Raw genomic sequence first — 12,466 nt, forward strand, 5'->3', positions numbered from 1 at the left:
AGAGACATTCAGTGTGTATATTATCTTTGTGTTTTTGTAGGGACATTCAGTGTGTATATTGTCTTTGTGGTGTTGTAGGGACATTCAGTGTGTATATTGTCTTTGAGTTTTTGTAGGGACATTCAGTGTGTATATTGTCTTTGTGGTAATGTAGGGACATTAAGTGTGTATATTGTCTTTGTGGTTATGTAGAGACATTTAGTGTTTATATTGTCTTTGTGGTGTTGTAGGGACATTCAGGGTGTATATTGTCTTTGTGGTGTTGTAGGGACATTCAGTGTGTATATTGTCTTTGAGTTTTTGTAGGGACATTCAGTGTGTAATATTGTCTTTGTGGTGTTGTAGAGACATTCAGTGTGTACATTGTCTTTGTGGTGTTGTAGGGATATTTAATGTGTGTATTGTCTTTGTAGTGTCGTAGGGACATTCAGTGTGTATATTGTCTTTGTGGTGTTGTAGGGATATTTAATGTGTGTATTGTCTTTGTGGTGTCGTAGGGACATTCAGTGTGTATATTGTCTTTGTGGTAATGTAGGGACATTCAGTGTGTATATTGTCTTTGTGGTAATGTAGGGACATTCAGTGTGTATATTGTCTTTGTGGTGTTGTAGGGATATTTAATGTGTGTATTGTCTTTGTAGTGTCGTAGGGACATTCAGTGTGTATATTGTCTTTGTGGTGTTGTAGGGACATTCAGTGTGTATATTGTCTTTGTGTGGCATTCAGTGTGTATATTGTCTTTGTGGTAATGTAGGGACATTCAGTGTGTATATTGTCTTTGTGGTGTTGTAGGGACATTTAGTGTGTATATTGTCTTTGTGGTGTTGTAGGGACATTCAGTGTGTATATTGTCTTTGTGTGGCATTCAGTGTGATTGTCTTTGTGGTGTTGTAGAGACATTCAGTGTGTATATTGTCTTTGTGGTGTTGTAGAGACATTCAGTGTGTACATTGCCTTTGTGGTGTTGTAAGGACATTCAGTGTGTATATTGTCTTTGTGGTGTTGTAGGGATATTTAATGTGTGTATTGTCTTTGTAGTGTCGTAGGGGCATTCAGTGTGTATATTGTCTTTGTGGTAATGAAGGGACATTCAGTGTGTATATTGTCTTTGTGTGGCATTCAGTGTGTATATTGTCTTTGTGGTGTTGTAGAGACATTCAGTGTGTATATTGTCTTTGTGGTGTTGTAGGGATATTTAATGTGTGTATTGTCTTTGTAGTGTCGTATGGACATTCAGTGTGTATATTGTCTTTGTGGTAATGTAGGGACATTCAGTGTGTATATTGTCTTTGTGGTGTTGTAGGGACATTTAGTGTGTATATTATCTTTGTGTTTTTGTAGGGACATTCAGTGTGTATATTGTCTTTGTGGTGTTGTAGGGACATTTAGTGTGTATATTATCTTTGTGTTTTTGTAGGGACATTCAGTGTGTATATTGTCTTTGTGGTGTTGTAGGGACATTCAGTGTGTATATTGTCTTTGAGTTTTTGTAGGGACATTCAGTGTGTATATTGTCTTTGTGGTAATGTAGGGACATTCAGTGTGTATATTGTCTTTGTGGTAATGTAGAGATATTTAGTGTTTATATTGTCTTTGTGGTGTTGTAGGGACATTCAGGGTGTATATTGTCTTTGTGGTGTTGTAGGGACATTCAGTGTTTATATTGTCTTGGTGGTGTTCTAGAGACATTCAGTGTTTATATTGTCTTTGTGGTGTTGTAGGGACATTCAGTGTGTATATTGTCTTTGTGGTAATTTAGAGACATTCAGTGTGTATATTGTCTTTGTGGTAATGTAGAGACATTCAGTGTGTATATTGTCTTTGTGGTAATGTAGGGACATTCAGTGTGTATATTGTCTTTGTGGTGTTGTAGGGACATTTAGTGTGTATATTGTCTTTGTAGTGTTGTAGGGACATTCAGTGTGGATATTGTCTTTGTGTGGCATTCAGTGTGTATATTGTCTTTGTGGTGTTGTAGGGACATTCAGTGTGTATATTGTCTTTGTGTGGCATTCAGTGTGTATATTGTCTTTGTGGTGTTGTAGGGACATTCAGTGTGTATATTGTCTTTGTGGTGTTGTAGGGACATTCAGTGTGTATATTGTCTTTGTATATTGGTAATGTAGGGACATTCAGTGTGTATATTGTCTTTGTGGTGTGTGGCATTCAGTGTGTATATTGTCTTTGTGGTCAGTGTTAATGTAGGGACATTCAGTGTGTATATTGTGTTTGTGGTGTTGTCGGGTCATTCAGTGTGTATATTGTGTTTTGTGTGTCATTCAGTGTGTATATTGTCTTTGTGGTGTTGTCTTGTAGGGACATTCAGTGTGTATATTGTCTTTTTGTGGTAATGTAGGGACATTCAGTGTGTATATTGTCTTTGTGTAAGTGTGTATTGTCTTTGTGTGGACATTCAGTGTGTATATTGTCTTTGTGGTAATGTAGGGACATTCAGTGTGTATATTGTCTTTGTGGTGTTGTAGTGGCACAGTGTGTATATTGTCTTTGTGTTTGTGTGTGTCTTTGTGGTAATGTAGGGACATTCAGTGTGTATATTGTCTTTGTGGTGTTGTAGGGACATTCAGTGTGTATATTGTCTTTGTGGTGTTGTAGGGACATTCAGTGTGTATATTGTCTTTGTGTGGCATTCAGTGTGTATATTGTCTTTGTGGTAATGTAGGGACATTCAGTGTGTATATTGTCTTTGTGGTAATGTAGGGACATTCAGTGTGTATATTGTCTTTGTGGAATGTGGCATTCAGTGTGTATATTGTAGGGACTTTGTGGTAACATTCAGTGTGTATATTGTCTTTGTGGTGTTGTAGGGACATTCAGTGTGTATATTGTCTTTGTGGTAATGTAGGGACATTCAGTGTGTATATTGTCTTTGTGGTGTTGTAGGGACATTCAGTGTGTATATTGTCTTTGTGGTGTTGTAGGGACATTCAGTGTGTATATTGTCTTTGTGGTGTTGTAGGGACATTCAGTGTGTATATTGTCTTTGTGGTGTTGTAGGGACATTCAGTGTGTATATTGTCTTTTGTGTGGCATTCAGTGTGTATATTGTCTTTGTGGTAATGTAGGGACATTCAGTGTGTATATTGTCTTTGTGGTAATGTAGGGACATTCAGTGTGTATATTGTCTTTGTGGTGTTGTAGGGACATTCAGTGTGTATATTGTCTTTGTGGTAATGTAGGGACATTCAGTGTGTATATTGTCTTTGTGGTGTTGTAGGGACATTCAGTGTGTATATTGTCTTTGTCGTAATGTAGGGACATTCAGTGTGTATATTGTCTTTGTGGTGTTGTAGGGATATTTAATGTGTGTATTGTCTTTGTGTGGCATTCAGTGTGTATATTGTCTTTGTGGTAATGTAGAGACATTCAGTGTGTATATTGTCTTTGTAGTGTCGTAGGGACATTCAGTGTGTATATTGTCTTTGTGGTAATGTAGGGACATTCAGTGTGTATATTGTCTTTGTGGTGTTGTAGGGACATTCAGTGTGTATATTGTCTTTATGGTGTTGTAGGGACATTCAGTGTGTATATTGTCTTTGTGGTGTTGTAGGGACATTCAGTGTGTATATTGTCTTTGTCGTAATGTAGGGACATTCAGTGTGTATATTGTCTTTGTGGTAATGTAGAATAGCTGTTTATCAATTGTAAGTTATATTTCAGGATATAAAGGGTTTTAACTAATTTTTTCATACATACAATATGATCACAAATGTTTCTGATTCTTATCAGCATTCTGCTTAACATAAAGCTTTGTAAGAAAGGAAACCTAAGACAGGAAACTTTTTAAAATATTTTTTATCTTAACCACTTTTTTAAACTTTACGTATTCACCAATTTTTTCACTATTACAGACAAATCAATACCATGAAATTCACTATCTGCACAACAGTAAAATCTACCATCCTCAATCTATTATTCTACTGCCTCATACTGGCTGGAATTTGTTAGATTGTTTTTGTGGCCTGAAGTGACATTGAAAAATGTTGGCATAATGGTTACCGATCATGAGCAAAATTCTCTCAAAACAACCCAAAACCTTGTTTTCCAGACAGTGTAGTTTGAAAAAAAACTGCCTTTCATTAATAGTAAAAATTCCAATTTCTAATGGCAAACTGCACACAAGTGAATGCATAGAGTTAGATATTTATGACCACTAGTTAAACAGGCTGATTACGTAATCACTAAATATAACTAAATGTCATGCAGTTAGACAATAATTTAGTCTTTGACTGGGAGATATGGCATGTACAAATTTAATACTGGTTATACTGGAGAATGTCAGTCAGCCATTATCTTATTTCCATCATTTGTCATATCATTTCTAAATTTCAATACAATATGTTAAATACATAAGCTAAAATCTAGATTGAGACTTAAAAATTTAGCAATGTAACCATACTTCCATTTAAAACAAGGAAAATGAGCAAATCGCTCACATGTTCTGCACCTTATATAGTCTATTTATGCAAATTTGAAAGTGCATTCCCCAAACCTGCGCCAATACCTTAGCTCAAAGCCTATTAATTATTAAAAATAATTTCTTGACACATTTGACCCGTGACCTTGAACAGAGTTGGTAGTCTTTCATCAAAGCATTCTATTGGCCCATTATTAAGACTCTCTTGAATTTAAACAACCGTATTAACTTTTAATCCCTGTGTGCACCAAGCTACGAATCAGTGCCGTGGGCATTAGGTTATTGAGTAGTTGTTTGAAAATTTTACACAATGGGTCTCTTAGACCTTGAGAGTGGACAAAGATCAGTTATTTTACTGAACTTAGTAGCTCTTCATCCTTACATGATATGGGTACAACATTAGAGCCCATAGCCATTTGGTCATTGTGAAGATGTTGTTTAAAGATTTTGTACCCTTTTGACTTTTAAAGTGTGTCAAGGTCATTCCTTGGAACAAATTTGGTAGCTTTTCATCCCAATATGCTGCAACCCCAATATCAGTATTTGGCCTTTTTGTTTATATAGGAATAGTTGTTTAAAGGGAAAAGTTGACATCAGACAACAAACAGACTGATAGATGAAGGACATGCCACAGCATAAGTTTATTTGCACTTCATGCAGGTGAGCTAATTAATAAGTTAAAACAGGTTATAATTACCATGAAACCTTTCACCACTTACTGTTACAAACTTGAAAATCTCTGCTTGTGTTCCATTATCGAGGTCATCAAAGAAAATGCCACCGACTCCTCTCTTCTCACCTACAAAATGTAACAACACTTGTTCTTCAGGTTACAATGGGCACTGGTTTGTAAGAACCTTTTTTCATTAAAGTTTCAATTAAACAAAAGCTAAATAAAGGGCATAAGTTTCATCTGTGAGAAAATGATGGGTAATGACATTCAAATGTTACTGGTGTAACAAGTAATAACAAATGTATGTGATAGTCACCTATAGTGTATTTGTTCTGTTTATTAAAATACATGCTGGTTTATCATTCTGTCAACAGCCAGCCATGTTTTGAGATTGTGTCTCCTTATAGTTACTACAGTTGCTTAATGGATACCTCACTGAACATCATAAGGGAGGACATTTGCATACTGAGCTATTGGACCCCCAACCCCATTTCCAACCATTGTATGATTCAATGCCCATCCCTCCCCCCACTTTCAACCATTGTATGATTCAATGCCCATCCCTCCCCCCACTTACAACCATTGTATGATTCAATGCCCATCCCTCCCCCTACTTCCAACCATTGTATGATTCAATGCCCATCCCTCCGCCTACTTCCAACCATTGTATGATTCAAAGCCCATCCCTCCCCCTACTTCCAACCATTGTATGATTCAAAGCCCATCCCTCCCCCCATTTCCAACCATTGTATGATTCAATGCCCATCCCTCCCCATACTTCCAACCATTGTATGATTCAATGCCCACCCCTCCCCCCATTCCACAAGCTGTACCATAATTCAATGCACTTGCCACCCCCCAAAACCTATTGTATATAATTAATTCAAAGTGTGCTATGTATATAATTCAATAAGAGATAATGCTACATGAACTTACCCCTGTGTTTGATTGTGAAGTAATCGTCACACCATTTTTTAAACTTAGGATAGTAGTTTTTACTGTGTTTATCGCAGGCTGTCTTCAGTGTTTGGTGAAAATGGATGACATCCTGTAGATAAAAAATGGACACACCATCTGTTTAATTACTGATTAACATATCCTCTCCAATTTTCAGATTGGAGTAACCTGTGTTTTGTCCTCCTACTTGTACAAAGACAGTAATGTCTTATTCTTCAGTTAAAAATGTATACAAATTACGAAGAAGAAAATGATCTTCAGGGTTGCCAGCTGTCAGATCTCATTTCTTTTTTTTTTTTTTCAATTATCAAATTTTTTCAAATTATCTCTCTTCATATCATATGATGCAATGTACATATATGGCTACACCAAGGAGTATAACTATTGGTCTGAATATTCTGGATGTGCCATGGTTTGAGGTAAAAAACTGAGCATCAGACCAAAAAAAACAAGTTAAATAGGCCATACAGATGTACACTGATAGCTGGAAACCTAAATTTTTCTATAAACCAGTAGTAATTTTCCATAGACCAGAAATAGGTATGGCCCTAAAACTGATCCTTGCCTTAGCCTGTAAGTTTTTATTTCATAGACTGTTTACACACTTTTAAACTTTCAGATTAATATCATACATACTGTAGAGATTGACTACTTAAATCATGGTAAGATGTAATCTGTAAGCATAACGAGTCAATCAGGTAAATGGGAATTGAAGTCAATACTTACCTTCTTATCCAGGTATGATGGTGTAAGATCAGTGCCACCTCCAAACCACCACTGAGTTTTACCTGTCTTATCTGTTACCTCAAAGTAACGGTAATTAAAATGGATTGTTGGAACATTAGGATTTTTCTACAAAACAAAGCATAGGAAAAAATTAATATGCATCTTTTTCTCATCAAGCACTTTTACAAATGAATCACACAAGGATTCTTTTATCTGAGAGATGGGGCAGTGATCTTAAGCATAACATTATCATTCATTTTCTTAAGCATAAATAGCTCTACATCAACAAAAGGTCGGAAGGGCCTGAATCACTCCCAAAGATATATATTACCTAAAAAGTTTTTCAAACATTATCTCTGCCTCATCAAGATGTTTTCTACCAAATTATTTAAAATATTAACAACAGTATCTATGAAGACTGAAAATGGACCACAATCACCATGGTTTTTAACTAAAACTGTCCATGGAGAGAATTGAGGCTAAAATCAAGGAGCGCAATGGTACCACATAATCTCCAAATTGAAAAGAAGACTTTTTCAGCTCAATCAATTTTTCCCAAGCATGCTACAACACCAATTCCATGACTCAGGGCCCATTGACTTTTGAAAAGAGGAAGTTTCAAGTTTTCAAAACATTTGACCCCTGTGATCTTGAAGGTAGGTCAAAGTGATTCCTTAGAACAGACTTCATAGCCCTTCATTCCAGCATGCTGCAGGCCCATATCAAGAGCCTGGGCCTCTTGGTTGTTGAGAAGAAGTTATTTAAAGGGAAAAGTTGACGTCAGACTACAGATGCTGTGCAACAGCATAAGCTCACTTGCCCTACAGGCAGGTGAGCTAAAAAGCATCCTGTAAATAGGTAGAGAGAAAGAAAGTTGACGACTGTTATTTATTGTTTGGTTAAGATGTCTTCTAATAGAAAATTCAGATTGTGTAACATTAGTGACCATTAAACATACCGGATGTATTACAGCACTGATTCCAGTTGCAAAGAAAGGTAAAGTGGTGCCCTCAAGAATCTTCCCTCTAAAAACAAAGGAAACATATGTCAAGCTGAATATATCTTACTGCCTTCTGCATACCAAATTCATATGTCAATAATTGCACACTTGATAACAATATCACCTATTTCTACTCTGTTCAGTAGTATTTTTAAGAAAGAATCCTTTTTATATCTACTCTTGTTCTGTAGTATTTCCCAAAACAAAACTATTTCAACATCTATTGCTGTTCAATACCTACTACTGTTTAATAGCATTGCAAATAAGTACCAGGTTGTTACTATTTCAATATCTACTCTTATGTGTTTGTCCCAGCGGCTTCTTGCAATTCACAATTAAAAGAAGTTGTTTGACAATTTTGAATACATCATACTCATGTTCTTAAAACATTGGTCAATTGTCTTATTAAAATGAAATGTTCACTGATTCCAGGCTATCAATCCTGAAGACTAGCTTTAGCAAAAACTGCAACTACATCTTTTGCCTCAGAATTTTCGAAATCTTATTAAATAAAAAGTATGATAAGCAATCAACATAAATATAGAGGATCATGATGATATATTTAAGAATGCAACACTTATGTCATTCTAAGATACATATAAGTTTGATGATGAAATTCAATTCTAAACAGAATATCCCTGACATAAAGCTGAATGAGTTTTGTTTCCACCCTTACCACTATATCCCTGAAGTTCTATTTCAACACATACCAATACATCTATGACTAAAATGTTGTAAATGCAACAACAGTTAAACAATTTGAATATAATCTAGATGAACATTGGAAAAACCAGCCACAGAAGTATTGTTTCAAAGAAAGAATTAAGCTGTGAACTTTATTTTAGTATAAATTGTATAAAGAGCTGACTATCAATGGATTGCTAATCCTGTACATAGTTTCTGTACCTTGTCAGAATAAATCTATGTATCTATGTAAAAGCTCAATGAAGCTTGTTGATGAAATTCCACTCTAACCACTATATCTTTGACATTAAGCTGAACAAAGAGACAATATCAATGCACTAATTTGCTTACACACCACCTTACAAAGTAGCATACTTTCTCAATTTACAAATAAACTGAATCAGTTGTCACACACTTCAGCAGAACAATCCTTCCTGCATGAATTTATCTATTATTTTATGATCATTATTATCCAGCAGTATAAACAAATGACCAAATGAATGGACTGACCTTGTTTCAACATTCCCTGTGAACTTGATTAGTGGAGAGTCTTACCTTTCTGCTCTCATTTGCTGAACAGCACCTGGAGGTAGATTGCCATGAACAACAGAAATATTCACTCCAGCTTTCTCAAACACATTTCCATCCTGAAGGACACAGGATATTCCTCCTCCTCCCTACAGAGAGATATCACATTGAATCACAATGACATAAGGCTGAAACACAAAAATTACCTCAAGGACAACAGGCCATACAACACAGCAACAACATTCAACACAAAGACAACACCTACTACAACACAGACAACACTAACAAGAGCATATGTATGAACAACGATCACTTAAACAGGGACAACACTCATTACAACACAGAGACAGATAGAACACTCTCTAAAACAAAGGGGAAATACCCATTACAACACAGGAGAAAAATGCCAACAACACATGGACAACACTCACTACAACACTGTTACAACAATAAATACAAAAAGGGACAAAAGCCACCTCAACATCGGTACAACAATAACTAAAACATAGGAAAAACACCAACAACAAAAGGACAAGACTCATCTCACAACAGTGTAACACTCATTTAAACAATTGGTACAACTTAATTTTCATGATCTATCAAGAGGAAGAAGGTGATTTTGACATGCACTTGATAGTTACACAGGATGAAGCCAAGATACCAGTAATTTGAGTAAGCTATAACAGAAGACAATGATGGGAGAATCTAGTTATAGCTTACCTCTTTTCTTTGCCATCGGTCCACCAAGAACTTTTTATCACCATCTATATCCTCCAGGGCTTTACATATTTCTCCCTTTAACAACAACATTGTTTCATATGACAAATCACACATGCAGTAAACTTTCATATTATGATATTATCAATGACTTAACTATGATGTTACTATCTAACAACAGTAAATCAATTATACTTTTCTAATTTAAGCCGACATAAAGGGAAACTGTTCAAGGAATTTAGATTTACATGGTAATTAGCAGAATTTGACATCAAGTATGTTTGTCTAGGTTTCTTTACTATTGAAGATGCAAGTCTGATAAGTATTAAAGTTTTCATAATAAGCTGCATAGAATGTTTTCATAACTCTGACCTCTGTGAATTAAAATAAGGTAAACGTCATTTTTATTGGCAAAATTTACAGCATTCCTTAATGGTCATACACTTTGGTCTTCAGAAGTGGAGTATTTTAACAAATTTCAGCCATTTTGTGAAATGGAACAGGGATAATATACTTTTCTTGAATAAACTCTGTAATACATTAATCCATATTATCATCACTACCAATAAGCTTGATAACATGTTTAACTACAGTCAAACTTCTATTAATCAAACTTTGATAATTCAAATTTCTCTACATGTACAAGTTTTTTACGGTCCCGAATTTTATTCTTATATATTACAACTAACTTACCCCTTTATGAATCAAAGTTTTACAAATTGGACTTATCGACGAATCAAAGTTTTTTCATGGACCGTTAGCTATAACACAGTCATTGACACATCATGATTCAAACTAAACATTTACCTGAACAGTACTATAAGGGTAAAATTCATTAGTACCTATAATGTTTTAGTACCAGTCTTAAAATAATTACTGTTACTTGTGACAACCACTTTAATGCTCTGCGTCATTTCATCTAAAACTAAACCGTAAAATACATATACTGTGTGACATGAAGGCGAGAATGTAAATGTCAGCATGTGTTGTCTATTTCTCGTTGATTTCTATTTAAAGTTTTGTTCCTATTTTTTCATGAATGAAAATTTCTTAAGATCAAAATACATCTTTTCATTTAAGCTTGCGTTTGGGTATTTGTTGTGTTCATTCAAGTATGAATATTGTGTCATCAACTATATATAGCCATGAACATGAAAGTGTTGATATAACCCACCACGAATGATTCAAAGTCTCAATGTATCAAAGTTTCTTTTGCAGTCCAGTTAACTTCAAAACATTTAAGTTTGACTGTATATCATTAGAAATTAATAACATTTTATTATCATGTAATAACATGAACCCATCTCCCATTTTAGATTTAGGGACACAGTTACTTGGGATGTACATTCTAGAACAAATACGGTACACTTCTAGTAAATTTATGATCCATAAATGAACAAGATGAATCAGAAAACTGTACTTTAAAACCTAATGTATCAATGTTTACACATATGAAAGCTGTGATACCTATATGTTACTTACTATACTTATATTACTTACCTGTATCCTTATTATCCTTATTAAAACCTACCTGTATTCTCATTATCATCATCTCCATCTTGGTTCTCATTGAGGTGGGATTCTGTACAATGACACAAAATGGAGATGCTATTAAGATATGAGAAGCATTTAAAGCCATTAGTTATAACATACTCAGCAGTATTGAATTTGATAGAATATGACCTTACCAACCATCACAACTATTAGTCCTACAATTACCACAAGTATAAACATCAAAGTGAAAGTAACACTAATGTATAAACACAGATACCTGACACTGATAGTTTGTGTTTTACGATGGTATATCAGGGATGTCAAGTTTATTGGTATGCAGACTAATTCAGTATCAACAGAGTCACCATCTCAAGCTGTTGTTTCTTCCGTCATTCATTCAATTTACCATATCCATCATCAATATTCATATGCATGGTCATGAACACTCTTAAATGTTTATTATTGGTATCAGTATACTGAAATAACTTGCCTCAAAATTTGTCAAATAAGTTAGAGCTTGTGACCTATCTATGAAGCCTTAATACACTTTGTAACCTGCAAAAGATCTCTTCTGACATTTCCTTGTCTTTTATCGACGTCAACACCATTCATTTTTAAGTATCAATATTTCATTATCAATTACTATAGAGAATTTTAACGCTTTATTATAAATGGAATCGATAGTTGCAAAGCAAAGATACACAGTATAACTACTGGCTTTCGAATTACATTTACATGCATTGTTGTGTACATCTTTTGTCTTTAATAGTAAGGGTAGACTGATGAGAATATCAAAATCAATGACTAATGAAACAATTAGGAGTATTCTACTTTCATTTTGTAACTCAAAGTCCCAGAAAAATCTTAGTACTAGCCATTGGTTAGTTATTCATTCTTTAAAGCTTAATCTTTCCCCTTCTTTTCTATTCTTACCTCTGTTCTTGCTCTTAATTATATGGAATTTCAAAACACTTCTTTGAAATACCTCCAAAAATAGGGATAACAATCTTTATCAAATTCAAGATAATTGCCTATCAGCCAGTTTGCTTTTCTGATCAGTCCCACAACAAAAGGGCACAAGGACCAAGGGGAACCTATATATAAAATTTTAAAAAAGATCCATCTAGTACTTGTTATGAATCTGAGATAATAAACTTTCAAGGCTAGAACACATGACAGCCATCCATCAGCCATTTTGTTTTTCTAATCAATCCCAAAATCTCCAGAGCACAACCACAGACCAAAGGGAACC

At 34.8% G+C, this 12,466-nt stretch overlaps 1 protein-coding gene across 1 annotated transcript in view; it reads right to left on the bottom strand.

Annotated features, from left to right (window-relative positions):
- LOC132559563 (oxygen-dependent coproporphyrinogen-III oxidase-like) overlaps window positions 1–12,466 on the bottom strand; it is a 38,739-nt gene that overhangs the window by 10,600 nt on the left and 15,673 nt on the right. Inside the window, exons 5-11 of the mRNA XM_060224193.1 lie at window positions 11,252–11,302; window positions 9,724–9,798; window positions 9,031–9,152; window positions 7,750–7,816; window positions 6,792–6,917; window positions 6,045–6,156; window positions 5,155–5,234 (exon numbers count right to left, since the gene is read on the bottom strand). Coding sequence (XP_060080176.1) covers window positions 5,155–5,234; window positions 6,045–6,156; window positions 6,792–6,917; window positions 7,750–7,816; window positions 9,031–9,152; window positions 9,724–9,798; window positions 11,252–11,302 — 633 coding nt within the window. The remainder of the gene's footprint in view (window positions 1–5,154; window positions 5,235–6,044; window positions 6,157–6,791; window positions 6,918–7,749; window positions 7,817–9,030; window positions 9,153–9,723; window positions 9,799–11,251; window positions 11,303–12,466) is intronic.

Source organism: Ylistrum balloti, unplaced genomic scaffold (genome assembly GCF_031769215.1).
Source record: "Ylistrum balloti isolate Yb309-2 unplaced genomic scaffold, AGI_CSIRO_Ybal_v1 Utg370934, whole genome shotgun sequence".
In the NCBI taxonomy this organism is placed as follows: Eukaryota; Metazoa; Mollusca; class Bivalvia; order Pectinida; family Pectinidae; genus Ylistrum; species Ylistrum balloti.